The sequence below is a fragment of the Diabrotica virgifera genome, chromosome 10 (assembly GCF_917563875.1).
Source record: "Diabrotica virgifera virgifera chromosome 10, PGI_DIABVI_V3a".
Lineage (NCBI taxonomy): Eukaryota > Metazoa > Arthropoda > Insecta > Coleoptera > Chrysomelidae > Diabrotica > Diabrotica virgifera.
The window spans coordinates 154528447-154554064 of NC_065452.1; the positions used below are offsets into that span (position 1 = coordinate 154528447).

General features: G+C 34.6%; 1 protein-coding gene across 2 annotated transcripts in view; it reads left to right on the forward strand.

Annotated features, from left to right (window-relative positions):
• LOC114325436 (voltage-dependent calcium channel subunit alpha-2/delta-3) overlaps nucleotides 1-24614 on the forward strand; it is a 144742-nt gene extending 120128 nt beyond the window's left edge. For both annotated transcript variants that reach the window (XM_028273509.2, XM_050663520.1), the window contains exon 25: nucleotides 161-24614. In XM_028273509.2, coding sequence (XP_028129310.1) covers nucleotides 161-262 — 102 coding nt within the window. In that variant the 3' untranslated portion in view covers nucleotides 263-24614. The remainder of the gene's footprint in view (nucleotides 1-160) is intronic.
• The last annotated feature ends 1004 nt before the right edge of the window (nucleotides 24615-25618 follow it).

Here is a 25618-nt window from a genome sequence, read left to right on the forward strand (position 1 = left end):
TTTAAACTCTGTGACTACTTCGCAGCTGTCGTCATTAATAGTTTTGTTCTGCCTAACTCTTGGTCTTTCTAATTTTTCTGATCTAATATTATAATTCTGAATTAATGTTTTTGTTGTTTTTTGTTTTATTGTAAACTTTTAAATGTGTTTATGTTTTTAGGAAACAGAAATTCATCTTTGTGGAAAGGCATCTGGAATGCCTACTAACGTTGTTGCAGTTTTGATAGGTTTTGCTAATTGCCTTGTCGCTTGTCTATCGTGATTAGATTCATATAAATTCTAGGTTTATTAAAATATTGACTATGACGTAATGTACTATGTCACCTATAATTTATACTAATTATAAAGTTATAACGTAAAATCATTTGCAAATAGATACATAGTAGGTAAAGTTTTTGTATTGACAAAGTCAAATGGTACTAGTTAAATTTTTAATATAATTTATAAAATAGAGGAGTAATTTTGATGTACTTGTACATATCAAAAGTTGTAGACAGTGATTTTTCGAAATGATATCATATATTTTTGAAAAAACACTTAAAAGTTCCAAATTTTTAAGAACTCCTTATAGACTTAGAGCCGGTATAGGTGAAATTTGCGAATCATTTTAGGCACGATAAGAGTCTATAACTTAAATACTAGAACCTAAAAGAAAACGTATAACGTATGCATACGTCGACAGTGGCGCACCGAAATTTCCACATATCTTATTATTAACATGGCATACATCAAAGTGTATAGGTGACTATCTCATTACTAAGGTTCTGTTCTTGGGGCGTGATACAGCTCGCCTGCGTTGTGTACTCCTATCCATTAATTAATATTCCTTAACCAGGATAGTTGTTTGCGGCCGACTCCTCTCCTACCTTAGATCTTCCCTTGTAGGATTAACTGAGGTATTTTATATTTGGCTCCTCTTAATATGTCCCCAAGGTAACTAATCTTGCGTTTCTTAATTAATCCAAAGAGTTCTCTTTTCACGTCGTCTCTCTTAAGGACGTCATCGTTTCGAACTCTATCGACCCACGGTATGCGCATCATTCTTCTCAATGACCACATTTCAAATGTTTCAAGTTTGCTGATTGATGTTCTTTTTAAAGTCCACGTTTCCATGCCATAAAGCAAGATGGACCATATTATGTAGTTGACCATTATGTAGCGTATTTCGAAATTTAGGTTTTGATTACATAGGAGCAGTCTGAATTTCATAAAAGCTTGTCTTGCCATTTGTATTCGGGTTTTTATTTCATGTTGTGGACCCCACTGGTCATTTATTGTGGTGCCAAGTTGTTTAAAAGTTTTCACGCATTGTATGCGATCGTCACCTATGCATATTATCAGGTCTTCTGGAGGGGTTCTGCTAATGACTATATATTTCGTTTTCAAAATGTTGATCTTGAGCCCATAGTTTTTACCTATGCTATTCACCCTTTTTAATAATAACTGCTGATCTTCCAAAGTGTCGGTTATAATCACTGTGTCGTCCGCATAACGTAGGTGGCTAATTGGTATGCCGCTCACCTTAATGGCTAATTCCGTGCCTCCTAATGCTTCCGCGAATATATTTTCCACATATGGACGGGCTAAATACATTAAAGGGTACCCTCCCTAACTCCTAAAATTATTTTTTTTTCATTCTTTTAAGTTCTATGTGATTAAAGAATAAGAGCGCAGTTATAACCCATTAACCCCTCCCCAAAAACGTCATGGTGCGCCACTTTCGACGCATGTGCTCGAAAGTGAAGTGCTCATACGTTTTCTTTTAGGTTCTAATTAAGAAACCCTTATGGTGCCTCAAAATGATTAGCAAATTTAACCTATCCCGCCTCTTAGTGTATTACTGTTACTTGATTACTATTTTAATGATATGTGGAAGTAATGTATTTCTGTACAAGCATTACAATAAAAATACCATATCGCGTTATTCAGTGCATATGAATTAGTAGCTAGTTCGCTTGTTAACATTTATTTGAATTTCACATATCTAAAAAAGTTAATCTTCATGTCACACGAGAGGCAATTATCCTCCAACTCCAAAGATTCAATAGAATCCACCATCGATATGCCCAAATGTCTAAAAATGTAAGAGCTGAGACCACAATACTCTAAATTTGGGGTTGGACTCATGCAAAGTCCAAATAAATACACAATATTGCAATAATATTCCAACTCTGAGTCTGGGATTCAAAATCTACGTATTCATATACAAGTAGACATTTTTTTAATGTGACTCCATATAACTTTGGGGATGTGTTTTGTCGGTAGACTATTGGTCTACATGTTTTTCTTATATTTCACCTTTTCTCATTTTGGTTATCCAATTTTGTTAACTGTGTTTCTTCTAACATCTTCTTATTGAGGTTACTATCCATGACGAATGTTAGCGATGATGAAGGAAATCTTCTTTATCTTATCTGCAGTGGTGCGGAAAAACTGCACAGATATTGTGTTGAACCAGGTTCAGAGGTTATTCATGTTGTTGTTCTTCCAGGACCTCGCTTTTCAAATATTCTTCCTTGCCAGATGGCTTGTAGGAGGGCATATCTGGATTAAATTCGCATAACGTGTCAGAAGTATTGTAACTTTCGAGATTTGATGGTGGATGTCAGTTGTCAGTCCACGGGATCTCTAGTATTCTCCAATATAACCACATCTCAAATGCTTCCAATGTTCTGCATGTATGTTCGTTCAAGGTCCACAATTCAGCACCATAAAAAAGGACAGAGAAGACGTAGCATCGCAGCATTCTTATTTTTGAACCAAGAGAGAGGTTATGGACCTTGAAGAATGCCCCTATCCGGTTGAATGTAGAGATCTAGCTTTTCCGATGCGCTCTCTGATCTCCTGATTGTTGGGCCAATCTTCATTTATTATGGTACCGAGGTAGTTCTAGTGCGTCACTCTTCCTACTGGAGTTTGTAAGGACTTGTAGGTCTTCTAGGTTGTCCGCAAATACTATGGTGTCATCTGCATATCTGGTGTTGTTTAGCCGGTACCCATTTAGAAGAATGTCTTTTTCGGTTTGGTGCAAAGCTTCGATCAATATTCTTTCAGAGTAAAGCTTTAAGATTAGACAAGACTACAGCCTTGCCTCACTCTACGCACAATTTTAACATTTTCGGTGCGTTCACCTTCAACTCTGAGACTTGCGGCCTGATTCCAGTAAAGGTTTCCAATTATTTTTAGATCTTAGTTGTTAATTCCTACTTCTTTTATTGTTTGCGTCATCTTGATGGATTGTACTTGATCAAAAGCTTTCTCGTAATCAACCAGACATGCTTATATGCCGCAATTGACGTCTCTGCATCTCTGGAATAAGACTTGTACTCTCTCTTACCAACAGCACTTTTGAACTAGAACTGGTTGGGAGAAATTTGATAATAATGATAATAAGAAAAAATAGATAAGAAGGATGAAAGATAGAAAAGAAACTAAAAATATTGGTAAAGTAAAGTAAAATCTTAGTAAAAGTAATGTAAGCATATTAAATTAAAATTTCTAAGACGGTTATATTATGAATAATACACATGAAGATATGAAGAATGAATAAAAGTAAATAAAAATGGAGCATCTATACATAAAATAAATATTACCAATAATCAAAACATAACAAATAAAACCGTTAAGTAAAATCGGAATGTTCCATCACAATAGTTAGAATTTACTAATAATTTTCCGATTAACTCTTCTTTTCTTTGGGTTCATCTCAAGATTTTGTACTTAAAGGTAACTTCTTGATTTGAGTAAATTGTTGGTAACGGTAAGTCAAAAACTTAAAGTAGCCAGAGGCGGAAACCAATAGACGGAGGGAGATTCATGCACAACAATCTTTGAGTGAAAGCTATCTGGAAGTCATGGTCCTTCGGTTGTTGTTAGTGCTTTTAGGGCGCATTGCGCCTATTGGAGCTATAGTAATATAATATTTTTGGATTTCTACAGTTTCTGCAATATTTTTAGAATAAAAGTAGAGGTATTGTGTATTGGAAGAAGTGTTTTACAACAATTACACATCCGTGGATTGTAAGATTGATAGTAATGACAACAAAAATCCTGAAAAAATAGTAGAATATATAAAATTTTGTATATGCGTCCTTATTGTCATAACCATAGAACCTATATTGGATACGATTTAAATAATTTGTGATTTTGGTTATAACTATAACGGATCTGACTAAAAAAATAGGTGGATACTTGCCACTTGTGTGATTGTTTCTAAGGGTTGATCGTCTCGAGTCGTTGCGTTGTATGAGTCTTCTCATATAGCAGACAATAATCGCTTGTTGGAAATGTCTCTTTCTCTCTTTATATGCGTGTACATTGTACATATTATTACCTAAATATGAATAGGAAATGTAAAATTTATATCTTTTAAAATTTTTCTAAACTTTTATGTAGGTCATTTAGTATGAAATAGCCTATAGCATAATTTTATACGTTAAAAATTTGTTTGTTATTAAAAGAACCTACAGAAATAAAATAACATAAATAAATTGTATATTTTGAACGTTAATAGATAAGAATGTCTGTGTTAACATACAAAGTGTTTTAAAAATATCCTGAACTGTCAACATAAAACTAGAAAACCCCAAACTTTTGCTTATTAACAGTGAATTATATATACAAAATCTTTATAGCAAAAATTTAGTTCTTCTTCTCGTAGCACTACAACTCGGGGTAGGTCTTGGCTGACTGCACAACTCGCTTCCATCTCGAACTCTTTTCAATGATATTTGACCAAGTGGATAGTCCCATTGTTCTTAAATCTGACATGACCATATGGTATCTCTCCATCGCATTCGTGAATGTTCTAAGGGCCTTCTCCCTGCCTGGTCTTCCTCTCAGATTTACTTGGTAAGGTGCTTATTAGGGAGTCTATGGACATGGCCAGCCCATCTTAGACGTTGAGATTTAATCTCTTGGAGTATGTTGCTAGCCCTAAAAATCTATTTGATCTTGGCTTCGGTATTGATTAGTACTAGGATCGTGATAAGGTCCAAGGATTCTTCTGAGGATTTTTCTCTCAAAACATCTGAGTTTTCTTTCCATTGCTTTTGTCAGCATCCGTCTTACACCCAGAGCAACTTCATGAGCACCAGTCTAATCACTGTTTTGTATAACCTGATTTTTTATGTTCCTGTTAGGCTCTTGGATTTAATAAAGTTGTGGAGGATATGCACATATCTATTTGCTGTCTGAATTCTCCCTATTATCTCTTCCGTGATATCGTTATCTGCGGTGATTGTCGCTCCGAGACATTTAAAACTCTACATTGTTACCTTTTGCCCTATTCTATCTTATCTCCTGTGCCTGTTAATACACATATATTTGGTTCTCATCATTGACGCATAGACCGATTTTTTTGTATCTATCTCTAATTATACCTAAATCAATATCCTAAATTATATCTAAAAGCGATATACCAATTTCTTTAAAACGTAAAACATTTGACCAATGTGTGTTGCCTGTGATGACTTATGGTGCCGAAACTTTGACATTGACAGCTACAACTTCCAAAATGCTGCAAATAGCTCAGAGGAAAATGGAAAGGTCAATGCTGAGTATATCGCTTCGTGACCGAGTTAGAAATGAAGACTTAAGACGCAGAACAGGAGTTACCGACGTAATTTCCCGAATTGCCACCCTGAAATGGAACTGGGCCGGACACGTCGCCCGAATCAGTGATGGGAGGTGGATGAAGAGATTACTTGAGTGGAGGCCGAGATTAGACAAAAGAAGTAGAGGAAGACCACCTACTCGTTGGACTGACGATCTCAAGAAAATGTCAAGAAATTGGATGCAAAGTGCTAAAAATAGAGCACAATGGATAAAAATGAGGGAGGCCTATGTCCAGCAGTGGACGCAAAGGGCTGGATGATGATTTCTAATTTATTAAAAAAATGTGTTAGCCCACTTACTAGAATGTTGTTAAAGTAGGGATATCCCTCTATAATTAGAGCACTTGGTTTTGTCTCTCTTTTTAAGGATAGCACTTTGTAAATTGTCTATGTAAATTTTCTCGTCCGTACTTAAGAAATTCGACCAGTATATTGTCGCAGACTGGAGCTTTTGTGTTATTCAATTTATTAATTGCATGCAATGCTTCGTCTATTTTTGAGTCCTCTACTGGTAGGTCCACCCAAAGATATATATTCTCTTCCTCTTGATGTATACTACATTTTTAAAATATGCCATGTTTGGAGCAGCTCCCGATTTGTAAAATGCTAAACTATTTGACTGTTGTTTATTTCTTTCCATTTCTTCGTATTGCTGTTGCTCGTATTTCCCTTCTCTTTAATTAGTTTTCTTGTTTCTCGTCGTGATGTTGTATAGTTTTCTATACTCTTATTGAAGCATAATGTTTCGCTTTTTATGTCTTGTAGTTTTTCTTGCAATTCTTTATCAAATCATAGCCTTGCTCTCATCATGGTTATTCGTATGATTAGTTCTACTGTCTCAGTAACTGATTTTTCCATTTGTTGTCACAACCTTTCGACATCACGGCTCTGGTCTACTATACATGTATTTATATGTTTTTTTTTCATTTCCTCTACGTAATTTTCTCGGATTTTCTCATTTTGTATTTTCTCGATGTTCCACTATCCCAATGCTTCATTCGTTTTTAGTTTCTGTGATGATGTTCTCAACCTGATTTTTGCTCTCATTAGATAATGACTCAGAACATCACTTTCATGTCTAGCATTAACAATTACGTTGTCAATTTGGTTCTGTGTGGAGTTGTCGTTAAAGACTCAAATCTCTTTATACTTTAGCTCTACGAGCCTTTGTTCATTATTGTTTAAGATATAGTGGAGGCTAGAGTGGAGTTCGTATAGCAGTTTTCTGAAACAACAATATCCAGTCACCATTTTTGTGACCGTTTTAATCTCTCGTGTATTGAGCTTCATCAAATTGTCTGAGAGTTTTTTATCAACATTCTTGATTATTTTCTTAGTCTGGATTTGCCCTTGAGTAGCTCTCCATCTCTTTCGTAATTCCTTATCAGCCACTTCTGAACACCGTTTTTTGAAGCCTCTTTGATGATGCCACAGATTGGTTCTGGGCCTACAAAAGTTTATCTCGAGCCTTGTTTTGGGTAAATTATTGAAGACCTATCTCAAAAAGACTAAGAAGGAAGATAATACAACTGTTTAATTAGAATTACACAAGATAAGCAATAACGTTATATCATTATTGTGCTTTTAAATTTGGTTTTTTAGCGGTAAATTTAGTGATAAAGTAACATTATTATATATTTGTACGATTTTAAAATTGTCCCTCAAATGATATCAAAAAATAATATATTTACTTAGGTAAATTAATTTTAGTAAAATTGGCAAGCGCAATTACTCTTTTTTAAAACACTCTGTAACTAACTTGTTAAATACTTAGATAGGTTAAATTAAAATTGCTTTTCTTTGTAAAACTTATACAAAAATTTCCTATCTCTTAACACATCGATTTACAATTTTAAAAAAAAATTGTAATATAAGACCCCTGTTGAGCTGGCCCCCTCAGCTTGCGGAAATTAAAAAACAAATAGCGCTAAATTACGAGCTATTTTTGAGCTTTTGTATCTCGCAGATTAAAAATTTTGAGCTCGTTATACTGGGCAGGAATTTAATATTTTTATGGTCCAGACTCAGCCCCCCTCTACTTAAAAATATAGATATTGAATCTATAGTTGCGACAGAATTACTATTTATGAGCTTTAGAAGTGATATAGTTTCGATTTTAGAGCTCATCCCATTAACCTCGACACAACCCTTTAATTGATTCAACTCAAGAGAAAAATGTTGAGAAAAATTAAAAAACATCGTATAGCGGATATATAATTCGTATAGCGTATATATTTTAAGAATAAACTATTAAAATACGCTCATTTGGATTATTGAGCTACAACAGTTGTTACTCCTTCACAAGAAAACCTCCCCATTTTTGTCGACTTAAGAGGGAACTGTACTTAAAATGAATAAAATTAATTTTGAAACTACATGTCATTTACTAATTTATGAGCTCACAAAATACGCGCATTTCTATTATTTAATTGCAATTTCTTTTGTAGGAATATTTTATATTTAGCTTTATAGGTTAAACATAAAATGACCGTTTTGGAGTGTAATTTTCAGAGCTACGGCGGATTTTCTTGAAAATTTGGATTTAGGTTTTACTTACCCTCCATTTAAAGTTGGACTTGGGTTGTTGACTGTTTTTACTTGAGGGTGAAAGTCACCCTAGACTTTTATAAAAAAAAATAAAAGTAAAGCTTTTTTTAAACACTTTTAAAAAGTTTCAATGAGTTTTCTCCGAAAAGTGCTTCACTTTTTAGTTATTTCACGTTGAAATATTCCATTTGTTTGGCGAATAAGAACGTATTTTTCATGAGCTACAACTTGGCTTTTATTGGGCCTATAGACTTCATGAATCCACCATTTTTTTTCGTTTTTTTATAAGCTACATTTTTACTAAGAATATTTCGATACTTACTTTTTGAGTTATTGGCGACAAACCGCATGAAAACGTGTTTTTTGTTGAAAAATAAACATTTTCACTCGCAAATAACTCGAAAAGTATTGACTTCGTTAAAAAAACTCTATAAAACAAAAGTTCATTAGAATTAGGCAATTTATCCCTCTCCAAACTTATTTTAAACGTATCTTTTTCGCCCTCGAGTAACTTTTACCCTCAAGTAAAAACAACCAACCGCCCAAGTCCAACTTTGAATTGGAGGGTAAGTACAAATTTTCAAGCAAATCCGTCGTGACGCTGAAAATTATGCTCCAAAACTGTAATTTTATATTTTGCTTATAAGGCTAAACATAAAATATTAGTACACAAGAAATTTCAATTCAATCATCGAAATCCGTGTATTTTGTGAGCTCATAAATTATTCAACGATATTTAGTCACAAAATATTAATTTTATTCATTTTAAGTACAATTCTCTCTTAAGCCGGAAAGATGGGGAGGTATTTTAATATTTCTCAACATTATTGTCTTGAGTTGAATCAATTAAAGGGTTGTTTGGGGATTAAGAGGACGAGCTAAAAAGTCGAAACTATATCATTTCGAAAGATCATAAATAGCTCGTAATTCTGCCGCAGAGATCATTTCAATATCTCTATTTTTAAGGGCTGACTCAGCCCCCACAAATAATATTAAATTCTAGCATAACGAGATCAACATTTTTAATCTGCGGGATATAAAAGCTCACAAATAGCTCGTAATTTACGGCTATTTATAAATTTCTGCAAGATGGAGAGGGGCCACCTCAACATAGGTTAAATTAAGACAATACATATGATAAAACTGTGAATATTGAGATACAGGTTTATATAGATTAGTCCACAAAATAATCTGCTATAATGTAAATAATGTATGTATGTACGTAACCTTATTTACTGTCAGCCTTATTTAGACTACTCGCGAATGCTCAATAGTCTGGTCAGCTGATAAATTCACCCGAGCATGTGCGAAGACTTGAGTCATTATCACTGATATAGAACCTGGATCAGGCAAAAGTTCAAAGCTGCGTAGGCTTAATTCTAAGTCTACATGTACTTGAACCATTGCCCGATCTTCAGAAATGGCTACATTTTAAGCTGCATAAGAGATTTATTGTTCCATTGATCAGACAATGGTTCATGCGCGTCTGACGTTGATAGCATTATGCACACTTTTGTTAGGAATCTTCCTCTGTAGGGGCGAATGCTAAATTTTTACGTTGTTTAATTACGTCAAATATTTTCACTTCTTTTACATAAAAGACATTAGATATTAACATAATCAAATCTTTGTTTAAATGTATCATCCTACATGGACTTGTTGTCTTCTTTTAGATGAGTAAGACACTGTTAATTGTTGGTCTCAGAAGCTAACACCGGCAGATCAGTAAAGCAAAAATGATCTAAAAAATATACAAAGAGTATAATTGGGGTACCTTTACTATTCTTATTCTTCTTCTTTAAGTGCCGCCTTCGAATCGGAGGTTGGGCATCATCATCAGTATCTTTAGTCTATCTACCTGCTGCTGTGAAGAGTTATATTGACCTACATTTAAGCAAATCCCTTAAAATTTTCAAACACGATACTCTCCCTCGTTCTATGCTCCTTCCTCCTCTTATCTTTCCTTGCATTATCAATCTTAGCATTTCATATCGCTGTCCCTACATTACGTGTCCCAGATATTGTAACTTTCTTATTTTTATTGTGCTTATTACATATATCGAATTCTTTGCCCATTTCTCGCATTACGTCCGAGTTCGTTTTCTTCTGTGACCTTGCTATTCTAAGCATCCTTTTGTAACACCACAATTCAAATGACTGGAGCTTATTTATGTTTTCTTGCTTCAGTGTCCACCTTTCAAGTCTATATTATAATATCGAAAACACATAACCTCTCAGAACCCATATTTTCAGGACCAATCTAAGGGCTTTATAGCAGAGACTTGTTTTCATTTTTACAAACACATTTCTTGCTATTTTTATCCTGGCCCTTATTTGTGTTGTTTGATCATTATTTTTTTAAATTTAGGTTCCCAAGTATTGTTTTATCCTTTCTAACGGTACGTTTCCCAAATGTAAGTTTGTAGGTATATTTGTTTTTTTTTGTGATTCTCATTGTAATATATTAGTCTTCTTTATATTCATTTTTAGTCCATATTTCTCACAGAAACTGCTTGTCTTGTTTAGTAGTAGTTGGAGTTGTTCATCAGAGCTTGCCATAATCACGGTGTCATCTGCGTATCTTATGTTGTTAGTAGCTCTTCCATTAATTATTATTCCTTCAGTTGTTATAGTAATACTTGTTCAAAAATGGATTAAATATATACGTTGATTAGTAATGGAGACATAATATATCCTTGTCTAACTCCTTCCCTGGGTTCGTTATCTATTAGAACTTGTGCTCTTTGATTCCAGTAAAGGTTTGTTATTATTCTCTTTTGTCTATGTTTTCTGTCTTTAGAATTTGAATTAACTTTTCATGTCTTACTTTGTCAAATATTTTTTCAAAATCAACCTAACAAACACACACATCCATATTTATATACTTACATGCATATTTGAGCTATCGCATTAAAAACAAGTAACGCCCCCTGGTTCCTAGTCCGTTTCTGAACCCAAACTGACTATAATCGATTCCTTTTCAAGAGTTTTAGACATTTTTGAGTGAAGAGCCTTAGAAGCCCTAAATGTTTCACATGTGACACAAGCCTGGTTAGAACTAGCAGTAATTCTGTAAAGCATTGGGCTAATACTACATATTAACGAGCTAAGCTTCATAAGAAATCAACTAAAGGCAAGGGAGAGAATCATAAATCAGTAAGGAATAAACGATTAAGATGATAAAGTTTTCCGTTAAGATTTTGCTTTAAGGTTTTCCGTTAAGGTTAGGCGTCTCTTGACGTATTTATTCATCGTAAAAATTTAGAAGCCTTTACTAGGGCCAGTTTGATTTTACATGAAAATGACTGAGAAATTGTACTAGTTAGTAATGTCATAATATAAATATCATAGAAATAATTCGCGCACTATTCTAATGTTATAGATAAATACACTATTATTATTATTATAAGCAAAGGACATGCTACCAAAAGATTTTGAACTATTTTTGGGTTTTCTGACTAAAACGTTATTTCACTTGTGAAACGATTTCAGGTACATACATTATCAGATGCAGTTATTGCTCTACGTAGTTTGTTTGCTGTATTTGTTTTTGCTTAAAAAAAGTTAGATTCAAATAAAAGTATAGGAATAATTTGCTCAGAGGATCTAACGTCTTGCACTAAACTTATTAGTTATGCAGTATCTTCCACAGAACATGCATGCCAGAAAACTTGTTATTGCTATTCTCATGTCTCCGATATTAATAAATTGTATTTTAAGTCTGAGGCTTTAGGAGGAATCAACAATTAATACGTTTCACACATCTCCAGTCTTGTTGTATTGAATATTCTGTCGCAGTACTGGTGACAGTGCTGCGACAAAACAACAAATTAACATTTTTCTCAACGCACCATTGAAATTTAAAAGTAACGTCATCACTTTGCCTACTTTGCAGTATTATTTGTAATAACCCTTTTAGTTTGCCTTTGGCGTAGAATATCTCTTCAACAGACTACGCTAAGTCCTTTTTCCTATTTTAGAAATTATTCCAATATGCGACTCTTTAGAAACCTCAGATTTTGGACCTAAAAACAAATGTGGGTTTCATTTTTAACAGTAGTATCAGTAATTTCATTAGCAACTGTTCCTTTATGCCATGACTTGCATTACAAAGTTACTTTATTGTAATTCGTCAGTTGCTTATTCTTTTTCATGTTCGTCACACTTTAGGATATTGGCGATCATCATAGCCCATTTACTCTGTCTGCAGTGGTTTTGAACAATTCTACTGTTGTTTTTTTCACTCTACTGCTTTACATTTTTCAACCAGGACATGCTTCGTCTCCCCAGTCCTCTTTTTCCTTCCACATGTTACCAATGTGCAGTTTATTTTTCTTTCCTTCGTAGTGTTGAGTATTTCTTTTTCTTTTTATATATATTATCGGTTTACAACGTTCTCCGTCTTCCGATACCCGTTCACCATTCCTCTCTGTCCGCACATTGATCTACTTGCAGACCTCTTTCATCCATGGCTTTGTTTATTCCTGTCCGCCAATTTTTCCTCGGTCTACCTCTTCTTCTTCTACCTTGCGGCCTCCAGTTTTGTACTTGTTTTGGGATTCTGTCTTCGTGCATTCTTTGTACGTGACCAAACCATCGTAGTTGTATTTCGTTGATTTCATCATTTATTGTATTTGTGACCTTCATTATTTCTCGTATCCGTTCATTGGTAACATGTTCTCTTATTGATCTTCCTGCAGCTCTTCTCCAGAAATCGATTTTGGTGACCTCTAACAATAGTTTTGATTTTTCCTTCATAGATCATACTTCGCAGCTGTATGTTATAATGCTTTTCACTACGGCATTATAGATTTTTTCTTGTTTTGGTTGTTTATCTGCTTGTCCCAGAGTACTGAGTTTAGGAGCTTAATTGCTTTGCTGACTTGAGTATTTCGTTATTTAATGGCTCCGTCCAGTGTTCCACCATTCGTGATTTTCATACCCAGGTATTTATATTCGTTACATTTACTGATTGTTTCTCCTCCTTCTAGTATCAAGTCCTGCTGCGTTCCACCGATATTCATATATTTGGTTTTTCCTATGTTGATCTCTAGTCCCCATTTCCTGTATTCCTCTATTAGCTTTCTTGTCATGTAACAAATATCATCGTAGTCTTGTGATATTAGTATTTGGTCGTCTGCGAAACAAAGAGTATATAGTGTATGGTCATTTAATGGGAATCTCATGTTCTTGCATTTCCGTTTTCAATTTTTAAGAGCTTGTTCCAAATATATTTTAAAAAATGTTGGAGAGAGGCAGCATCCTTGTTTAAGCCCTTTATTTGTCAGAAATCCTTCGGTGAGTTTGTTTCCTTGTTTAATTCTCGTGGTCGTGTTATTGTAAAAATTTTTAATTATTTTTATGATTTATATGTTTATATTTGTATTCTCCATTGCCTCCCATAACTTTACCAAAGGCACACTGTCGTATGCCTTTTTCAGATCAATATATACGAAATGAATCTCTTGGTTAACCGCTGTTTTCTTTTCCATGACTTGTGTGATTGCAAAAAGGTGATCAATTGTAGATCTTCCTGCTCTAAATCCTGCTTGTTCTTCTGCTTCCATTTCCTTGTATCCGTCTTCTATTCGGTTTTTTAAGATCCTTCCGTATATTTTGCTGATTGTTGGTGTAACGGAAATACCCTTGTAGTTATCACATTGTTTTCGATCTCCTTTTTTGTATATTGCTGACATATACGATAATTTCCATTCTTGTGGGACTTCTTTGTTGTCGATGCATCTTTGTAGTAGTTTCCTTATGTGCTTGTAAAGTCTTGGAGTTCCGTTTTTTATCAACTCGGCTGGAATTCACCCAGGTCCTGGTGCTTTACCGTTTTTTAGTTCGGTACATGCTTTCTTTATTTCATTGGTGGATAGCTTTATTGGCGATCCTGTTACTCCTACTGTGTCCTGGGATGGTTCTGATATTTCAAATTCCTTTCTTTTTTCTGTCAGTAGGTCGCTGAGATACTCCTTCCACTCATTCGGTGATATTGCAGTTATAAGTTCTTTTCCTGTCTCTTTGCGTAGATTTCTAAGAATTCTCCAGCTCTCAGTGGATTTCCTACCTCCGATGTATGTATTGATTCGTATACACTGCTTTTCCCATTTTTTGTTCTTGCTCTGCCTAATCATTCTGCGTACGTTTGCTTGTGCTTCCTTATAATCTAGTTGGTCTACTACATCTCTTGTACTCATGTATCTCTGATATTTTCTTCGCTTTTATTCTATTTCTGATTCAACTTATGGTTTGGTTTGTTCGTCCCACCAATATGGTTTGTTTTTTGTGTTCTTTTCTGTCCGTCCTAAGGCTTCTTCTGCGGCCGAGTGTATCCTTTCAAGTAGGTATATTGTCCTTCTATAGATGCGTGTTATAGATCTTTTAATTTTTGGTCGAGTCTTCTTTTGTATAAAATTTTCACACTTTCCTGTTCTAAACTATTTAGGTTGTATCTTATTTGTGTAATTGCCTCTTCATATTGCTTCACTTCTTTTGTCTGTTTTTCATATTTGTACGGAAAGATAAGTTTTATCCCAAGGAAATGGTGATCGCTACCACAAGTTAATCCTCTATATGCCCTGACATCTGGAACTATTATGTGAGATTTTTGTTTTATTATCGCCTAGTCTATAATTGACTTTAGTCCCCGTGTGTTTTGTGTTCAGGTGAACTTGTGTACGTATTTGTGTTGGTACCAACCATTTAGTATTTTCAACTCCATTTGTTCGCATAGGTCTATAATTCTTATTCCGTTATCGTTTGTCGTATCTTCACCATATCTTCCAACTACTTTATGATTTTGTCTATTGCCCACTCGACCGTTTAGGTCCCCTAGTATAATGATTTCTCTTGTATTTCCTAAATGCTCTATAGCATGATTTAGATCTATGAAGAACTGGTCTTTAATGTGTACTGGATAGTCATCGTTTACCGCATATACTCCTATGATTGTTAGTCTGTGCCCATATATACTCATGTTAACTTTTATTATTCGCTCGTTTACCGCTTCCCACGATGTGATCCGTTTACGAAATTTCTTGTGTACCACAATAGATACACCTTTACATGCTCTTTGTTCCTTAGGGACCCCGCTATAGAAGTGATCGTAGCTGCCTATATTTTCCGCTCCTTGGCTCTTTTTCTTGGTTTCCGTTAGTACCGCGAGGTCATTTTTTTTTTTTTTGGTGTTTTAGTTCACTGAGCACTTCCGTTTGCTTGGTTGAGATTCCCTGAATGTTCCATGTTCCAAATTTCAGTGTCCGTTTTCTTTGCCGAGTTCGTTTCCGCATTTCCGTCCTTGTCCGAGATGATTTGGGTTTTTTATTTTTCCGAGTATCGAGGAATTAGCCCGATGCCTCAACCCCCAACCTGGAGGGCCAGGATTTTACATCAGAGTGTCCTTCTGTTAGATAGATTGCCTTCGCTACGGCTGAGGAGTTCTATCTACCCTTTTGATCCCATACCAACCCTAGAATCAAGGGGCTGCCACGTCCGCCATCCATACCGTACCGAAGGGTTCTTTCTTCTCCGCCATGGCTGCCGTTGTGGTCTTCATCCGTAACCCTGGACAAGGGACCCTAAACAGGTACTAGTTTCCCGGGTCAGGAAACCCCTGGAATCTACGGGGGGCAGGGATTGATTCATTTTCCCTGATAGGACTGTCCAAAGGAGTTCCTACCCGCTACCCACCTTTTTCTTTTTCATTGTTCTTAATGTTTTCGTGTTTGTTACGTATTGTGTCCATGATATTTTCCACATTCTTCGATAACACCACATTTCAAAGCTGGCAAATCTTCCCTGTTCTCTCTCAAAGGACAGAGAATAAGTATAATCTGAATGCTCCAATTCTAATTTCTATTCTCAGTTTTCATTCCGTCTTATTGAAAGCCCTTCTGGCCATTCCTTCACTGGAAGGAATCCCGTCATGCGAATGAGGAGCCCAGCTCCCAAGTGAACAAGTTAACTTATAGAATGTATAATATTCTGATTGTGTATGATTACACGATTCTGTATGATTAAAAAAAACTTCTGGCCATCTCAATGCGTCATTTTATTTCAAGACTGCGGTACCATTGTTCATTTAGCTTACATCCCAAGTAATTGTATCTGGGTACTTTCTCTAAAGTTTTTCCTTTAACGTAGGCTGTTTCGGCTTAAATCTTGTTCTGACTGGCAATCACGATTTTTGTTTTGTTTTTTTTTTTGTATTCAGATCCATTCCATACCTCTGGCAGTACTGTGTAGTGCGAACAACGAAAATGTACAGCTCTTCTTTGCTGCCCACAAGGAGTATTGTATTGTCTGCCTATCTGAGATTATTCACTAGTGCTCTATTAAGTGATATGCCTTCATTGATGCCTCTTTAAACATCTTTTCTTGAGCACATATTAAAAAGTAGAGAGGATAGTACACATCCTTGTCGTACTTCTTCTTATAAATACCTCTTTAGATTTTGGTTTCTCTACTCGTATTATGGCTTTCTGATATCGGTATTTTGTAAGGATTTTCACATTCTGATCATCTGAATTCTTTCTATTAAGATTTTGTATATATTTATTATTTAAATTTCTTATTTAAGTTTAAAATTTGCTTAAGTTTTCTTTCAACACTATAAGCATATTCCAAGTGTTATCTCTCGCACGATACGTTCAGTTTTACATGCGCCAGATGGATGTTAAGATGTAATGCACACACTTAGGTTTTACTGCGGTTTGTTAGTAATAAATTGACATCATGTTTAAAATCTCCTCTACTGTCGACTATATCTGTATTACCTTCCGTTACCTCCACTATCTCTTTCTGCTCAATTTCCTCTCTTATATACTATGTTAGGTTCAGTAATTGGGCTGTGCAGTATTTGTCTGACCTAAAACCTACTTGTTGTGGAATTAGTTTTGTATCTAATTCTTCCTTGATGCGATTAAATACTGCATGATATATGTAGTTTATGCAGGTGACATAGCAGTGATATCGAACGGTAGATACTGGGTAGTTCGGGGTCTTACCCGGGTTTCAGAAGGGCTACCACATTTGATAGATCAAGGCTCCCAAAAGCCCAAGCTTTTGGCCCGAAGTTCTTTATCTGCTCTGTTTTCATCAGGATTTTAGGATTTCATCTACGCCAGGTGATTTTCCGCTTTTCATGACGTCCATGCCCTTTTTGGTTTTTCGGTGGTAACTGAAATTCGCAACAAAGTCGTTTCCTGTTCTTACATTCTTTTCATTTTTGGTGCTTTACATCACTGGTTTGTTAGTGTGCTATCTGATTTGGAGTTACTGTGCATATCTTTTTTACCTCTGTGGGATCAGCGTTGTTTTTTAATAATATTCCAAACCTACTTACTGCTGTGTGTCATGTTCACTTTACTTAGTGTCTCATTCCATCGTTTTTGTCTCAGGAGCTCAGTATCTGTTGCAATCTGCAGTCTCTTGCTTCGCCGTTAAGACCAGATATGTAACGTTGTTGACATTCTCTGGGTATGTGCTTACAGGAGATGTGTTTTTGTGTGTTTTTGACAGAGACAACACTAAAAAGACAGAGCAAGAACAAGTTGTTAATGGGTTAACCCAGTTTTGTGGAATATAGTGTGACTTAAACGTATTTTTGTAAATTTGCACCAAAAATTTTGTATAATTTAGTCATTAAGATGATTAGACTGTTGTAAGTAAAAGATCAAATAACATAATATAAAATAGTACATACATTAGTATAGGTACCTTTGTAGACAATGCTGTATTAATAATTATATATTTATTTGAAGAATTTAACTACGCTATATTAAAACTGAGTCTTCCATTTAAAACAAATAATAATCGTAAGGTAAAACGTATTCAATTTTAAACAAAATGTGTAGTAAACCGTTATACATATGGCACATTTATTTGTCAACTTATTGTTGTTTATCTGTTGTATGTAACATTCATTCTAGAGGTTTCAAAAAGCGCACCACTTTAACTTGAGTCCCTATTCTGTGCACTATAATAGATAAACCTCTTTATATAATTATTAAAAAAGTATTTTATTACTATATACACTGGGTACTACTGACTTATAATTTTTTAACAGATTCATCAATAATCTATGCTAAGAAATCATTACCCATATAAAAAATAAGACCGAAATCACCTATTATATATAAATAAGACCCAAAGATCGCTCTAGATATAGAACAAAGCAATAAACCAAACTGTTTATATCTTCCAATATTATACCAGTTTAAGATTTGCAGGATTTGTAGTATTCCTTTGTAAACATGCGCTAAGAAAAGGACCATATTGATGTTGAAGTTCACTTCAACCTCTACACCAGATACTACGATCTTACGCACTGGCGTTGAGTTTATTGTTGTGTTGTTATGTTTATTTGGATCTTTAAGATATTGTTAAGATTTCAAAACAGACGCCGGTCCTGACCCGTCTAGCCACTACCGAATGTTCGAGATGCGACCTATTCCCTCTCGCCTTCTCGCATATGTACTAGTCTTTTCCAGTAAAACCAAGTGTTAATAAATAAATGAGTAAAAATATTACATTGCTGTAAAGAAGTGAGATTCTGGAACTATGTAGTTACTGTCGGAAGTTCATTAAGAAGTTTGCGGATATCGCTAAGTCATGGACGCGACTTACAGAGGAAGAAAGAGATTACTGTTGGGATGAAGACTGCCAAAATCCCTCATTTAAATCACGATCACGACTGAATCTAAAGCCCGAATAATTCATCTTAAATAGGCCAACCCTATTTTACTGGAAAAAACTAGTACATACACGAGAAGCCAAATGGGAATCGGTCCATCTCGAACATTCGGTAGAGGCTAGATGGCTCAGGACCGGCTTCCGTTTGAAAATCGTAACAATATATTACAAGTATAAAAAACCCAATTTGTTGACAATAGAAGTAATTTAGATTTAATTTTGTAAAAATTATAGAGCAGTGCATTACAGTGTCTAGAATAAGTTTCTACTAGTTTGTATAATATTCTGAAATATAGCCAAATGTATATAATTATTAGTTCTATGGCATATTTTGACATTTACTTCAAACTACATACTCTGCTTTTATACTATTAAGTAAAATTAATATATCGTCTAGGATAGTTAAAAAAGTCAATGTAACTAATACGTAAACTTTCGATAGGTGAGAAATAACACATACGTACCCACTTTTTTTAAGGTAGGTACATTTAAAGTGGGTAATGATAAAAGGACCACCTAGAACGAAGTAGAGCTGTCACTGGATTCAGTCTAGTAAAATTTGTCTCTAATTTATTTTAGAAAGTGTAGAATGTTGTGCATCTTCTTGCTTTTTCATGTTCTATTACCTATACCGGGTCGTGAATTGGAAAACTGGCCATAGGAAACTCAATGTAAAATTCTAAACCTGTTGAATTCCTGCTTCCCTAATTATTTTACATCAAAAGACATTAGAAACTATTTGTAGAGGATTGAAATCTGTTTGAAAACAACTGTTAAAATTGATCTACGAATTAAACATATTCCAAAATTTTGTCAAAATGTAATATGTTTTTCAGTTTCTCAGCCCAAAATTAGGCCACACACAAAGCAATAGTGTGTCACAATGAAGTTATTGTTTTCACATTTTTGATTAATATTTTTATTTTATCATTTATTGTTTAAAACAATACAGTTGATAAGATACCCTCAGTTTCGGAGAAAGTATTAATAATAAAGATTTTTTATTCAGTCAATGGTGTGAGCACTGTCAGTTAAATAGTATCTAACGTGTGGCCTAACTTTTACACACATAGGTACCTACTGTGGCAAATGTATTATATTTTTCAAAATTTTGGAATGCGTTTAAATCGTAGAACAATTTTACTTTTGATTTTAATACAGATTTCAATTCGCTACAAATATTCTCTCATGACTTTTGACGTAAAATAATTAGGGAAGCAGGAATTCAACAGTTTAGAATTTTACATTGAGTTTCCTATGGCCCGTTTTACGATTCGCCACCCGGTATATTTGGTTTTCTTCTTCTTATTACGCCGTCTCCATTCTAAGGTTGGTGATTCAATTGAAAAAACAATAATAGCGACTCTGAAAATTTTGGATAGGCTATCAGCGTATTTGAGCCATGAATTCTGTCTTCTTCCTATTGACCTCTTCTCTTAAATTTTTCCTTCGGTGATCAACTGAAGTCATTTATATCTTCTATATGTTTACAATTTCCTGAAACCTTTCTCTATCGGCTGCTACGCGAAATAATTCTTCTGCTCACATACATTTTACTTGGAAGTGTGCGAAACCCATGATATTTTTAGGATCCGTCGATAGCACGATAATTCGAATTCTTCTGATTTGTTAAGGATTGTGGTTGTTAATGTCCATTTTCACAACCATACAATAGGATAGGCCACACATAACATTTCACAACTTTCTTTCTGACCAGAGATAGATTCAATCAGCTGCCTTTGGGGCTATTCCACTGCGACCTTTTCAGATCTGTGATAGTCCTCTAGCCTTAGATTACATTCTCTATCCAGACCATTTTGAAAAAGTCTAATAACTTCGGGACTGAACCTTCCATGTAGCTCTTTACCTGTGGTTTTTTTCGCCTAATGCAAAGAACAGCACATTTTCCAGGTTTTCACACTGATATAAAGTGTGCTCTGTTGTTTATTTTTCTAGGTGACAGGAAAGAGGTCGTCATCTGCAAATCCCATCACCTTCAACTGCCTATTCAGCTTAGAGTACACTCTGTTGAACGACTTTCTATGGTTTTGACTGTTTTCCTGTCTTTTTTATTAGGTCGACCGTAAATTTTGGCGAATATTCTGTAATGAATTGTTTTGCCTCTCTTTTTCCTGGTGAATTCCTCCACCATTCCAGAGGTTTGCAAGCTACCCACTTTCTTGTAGCCGTTCTTATTACTGCCTTTACAACGCCGCAGAAGGGTACTGCTCCAACGAATAGCATTAATGCTCCTTGTTTGACAATTTCATCTGCTTTTTCATTGCACTTATGACCCTCGTGTCCCAGTACCCAGACTATCGTAACCTTGCTACGGACTCTAGTTTATTTAGGCATCCAGACAATGCCATACTAGCTTTTCTACCCATAATATGTGAAACATTCTTCTGTATAACCACATATCAAATGTCTTAAGACGGTTAGTTATTTTGCTTTTAATGTCCACGTTTCAACATGTTTCAACAAGTTTTCGTTGGAATTTCGTCACGCTGAATAGGCAGGTAGTGAGGTGCAAATTTTAGACCTTTCGTGTCTTCTTTTATTCAGCATTCGCTTGGTTTGCAAGTAATAGAAACCACGATGGCGTAATCAGAAACTTGGTCTCATCAAAGGTTTTATTTCTCCAGAAATAAAACTTCGAATTGTTTTAAGCAGATGTCGCTACGGCATCCATATCAGAGGCATTTCCATTTCAGTTCGTTCAGAGGTAGCCACATAGGCATACTCCTCTGAAGATCTCTAATGAGAGTGAAACTAGTAAGGGCGTTTATGGCGCTCTCTGAACGGACTGAAATGTAGGACGTCTCTTGATTTAGTTTTACAGCGAATTCTTTCATATCTAATAAAGTTTCTTTCTGAGAACAATTCATTTGTGGTTCGTGTCCTATATTCTTAAATATCTCTTCAACTTATTTATTCTACATTGCTTCTATCTTCTCTAAGCCTGCTACAATTTGCTTATAGTTCTGGTTGTCGTTTTATGAACCTTTGTAATGGACCTGTCTTTTTTTGTTCTTCGCAGACGACCATACTTGTTTATTTATGGTTCTTCGCAGTTGTTTAATTTCCATAAAGGATATTTTCCCTTTACTTAGTTGGTTCTGGCTTTGTTCGTTTGGTTTGATTAACCATTCTAGCTTAACTATCACATTCTTTGTCGTAGAAGCTAAAATCCTTTTTAAACGTGAAGAGAGGCATATCAGAGAGATAATACGTCTCCTGGAACAACAGAACAATTAATATCTTTCTACAAAACTGTCACATATATCCTATATTCTAAAAAAATACCCATTATATCAATTACTTACTGTGATGAGCTACAAGTTCACTTCGTCAATTTTCATTGAGAGCATATCTGCGAATAACTCTTAACTAACAGTTGATGCAGTCAAAAGCCACTCAGTGATCAGTGAACAATATAGACTGCTTTATATCATCATACTTTTTTTCTGTAGTAAATTTATTTTGAAGACAATACATTCGTAAATCCACATATCTATAAAACGCAAAGCAATAAAACGGTTACATAACTATGTATAGAAATGAGACTGAAGTAGTTGATAAAATTGTTGGCTTACGAATGGCAACTATTAAAAAGAAATAAATTACGAGGAGGAAAATATTATGAAGAAAATACGAGAGTCATTCGTAAAAAATGTTCCTTATGCCGCTGAGAAAGAGATGGCGACGTGCTGGGAGAAATCTGGCAACAGTGCCTTACACATCAACTCTACCTCTCTCCACACCACTTTCGCCTCGCTGCATTGCTTAATGTCAGCCTAGCAGCCTTCGAATATGGAGGTTACGGTCCCTTTTACCGCCAGTGTGAAATTTATGCTGTAATACGTTTTTTAAATGCAAAATCGATTTTCTTATTGACATGCATTGTCAGTTAACCCTCTTTTGCTCAAACGAAGAAATCCTCAACCCATGATAATTTACTTTCAGCATTTTCTTGTTTTAAGGGCTAATTAAGCAAAAATCACATTTAAGATTATTTCCGCCCCCCTCAGCCCCAAAAAAGGCGTTAAAAATGTGTATCTTATGAGATACATAGAGCACGACAAACCATTATTATATGGTGGGAAAATGAGTTACAAATAGCATACTTTTATTGTATAATATTTGTGTTAATTCAAAAAAGTTATCTTAAGAATGTAATATAAATAATAAATACAAATTAAGTATATTATACAATAATTGTACAAGTGTATAATAATGTAAGTGTATAATATTATCATAAGTATGTGACGATATTCATAAAAACAGTTTTTATTGGTATGAAACATTATCTAATGTCACAGTTTGAACAACGCACAGTAGTTTGTCGTTTCTGACACTTTCTGCATCTACCTCTGTCACCATAATTGGTAAAATTTCCTACACCGTCATACCATAGTTCCTTTCCAACAGATGAAGGTGAAGGTCTAACTAACAGCGCTCCGGTTTTTTTCTAGCTAAATTTTGAGCAGGGTCTAGTTTGAAAGCTTTAAGTGACATTGACAAATTATTTGAAAATGTTTTGATGTGCCCTTGGATACCTACACACTGTCACAATTAGGACCATGCTGTCCAATGTGTACTGGAAGATACATTTTATAAAAGTATTTTGCAAATAAACCAGAAAGTATTAGTGCATAAAACTTGTGAACAAATAAACTTAAATAACATAATAATAAGTCACTTCAACAGGTTTTCATAAAAAAATATAATAGAATAATAACAGTAAACTTAATTTACCTCTTGTGTTGATAGCTTGAAAAACGCGCACACTCACAGAACAAGAAAATAAATCCACATAACTTAATACTTTGAAACAGTTTAAATCAAACAAAGATAGCCAAATGTATAGAGAAAGAACAGTTGATTGTGACATCAAGATTTGAACTATTGAAAAGGCCCGCAATATTTAAAAAATCAATTATGTAGTCATGTATCTTGTGAGATACATTGGGTAAAACATGGTTAATCGAAGTAACATGTTCGCAAATGATGTAGATAGAGAATTCAGTGAAGGCCGAACGGAAATTCACGATGAAGATCGGAGCGAAAGACCTTGAGATTGATCGTGAATTTCCGTTCGGCCTTCACTGAATTCTCTACACCATTTTCGATCATGTTGGACATATATGCACCTTTATCCGTAAACTGCAATTAACTGACCATGAATGTCAATAGGTGAAATTCATTTTGCATTTAAAAAAACGTATCACAGCATAAATATCACATTGACTGTCAGCGACCGTGACCCCCATCTTCGAAGGCTGCTAGGCCGACACTGAGCAATGCAGCGAGGCGAAGCTGGTGGGATTAAGAGAGAGGGAGAGCTGATCTGTAACGCAGTGTTGCCAGATTTCCCCCGCACGTCGCAATTTTTCTCTGCGGCTGCGGCTTAGGGAACCTTTTGTACGAATGACCCTCGTATATTAAGAAGAAAAATGTAAAGAGCATATCACATTTTAATATTTATTGTCTAAAATGTACTTTTTCACAAGTATTGTATATTTATGTATTCGCATCCATTGTAGTATCATATCATATTCGCATCCATTGTAAAAACAGCGTATGTAGTTTCTAAACCTTCCCAGTTTATAGCTAGACACATACTTTAATTATCTCTATTAAGAGTGAATGTAAATATATAAATAAATAACTTTGGGTGAGTGGCGCACTTTTTGAATTTATTATATATTGAAATAACGCGTAGTTTCAATTACAATTATATAATATGATATTAAACTTGCTTTTTATTCCGATCCTTCATTCACCCAAGTAAGAAACTGGCTGGAAGATTGTAACGATCCAAAAAACCTATAAGGATTTATTCAAAGCAGATCACAGGCCTTTCTAAAGATCCCAATATAGACCAGGGCGCATCTGTAAAAATATTAGTAAATTTGGACGTTGAGAGGTGACTCAAATTTTTTTGCAGAAATTGCTTGAAAATAAATCAAATAATAATATTTGAGTTATCCTGCCTCTCAAAAAGGTCCGGAACATTGTTTAAATAATCAAAATGTCAAAAAATTTAGGAAAAATTCGATTTTTTTCTTCGTTTTTTGATTATAACTTTAAAAGTATTCATTTCCGAGAAAAGTTGTACTGACATAAAAGTTGTGTAATTAAATTTCCTACAATATAGAATTGGTTAAACATTTAAGAAATATTCACCCTTGTTGCAAAATAGCAATAATTGTGAAAAAAACATACAAAGACAAGTATTCGCATTTTACGTTTTTCAACCATTTATGCTACACTTAGGACCTTCATATTTCACCCTGAAAAATTTTATGATACAGTAAAACAATACTGTAAATTTCATTAAGATCGGTTCAATAGATTTTGCAAAATAAATTTTGCAATCCAGCTTTCGCAGAAAAACTTCATTTTTTGCGTATAGAAGTGTACTGTACCTTTCATTTGCAATTTTGTAAAATTAAAATCGTTTAACACCACGGCCTCAGGAATTTTTTTAAATAAACATTAATTATTGGTGCTACGCGCAGGACAGCGGATAGGTTGCTCTGATTGGGCATTCCAATGACCTTTGATAATGATTGATCCATTTTAATTTTTATGACATTTCGATATAAATAAATAAATTTGTTTATTGCAAAATAAAAACACATACTCTATCCTTTGAAATAACACTTTTATTAGCAAAAACTTTCTTTGTTCATATATTTTAACTTAAATAATAAATGTTTATTATTTTTAAACATATGCAATTGTTTAAACAATAT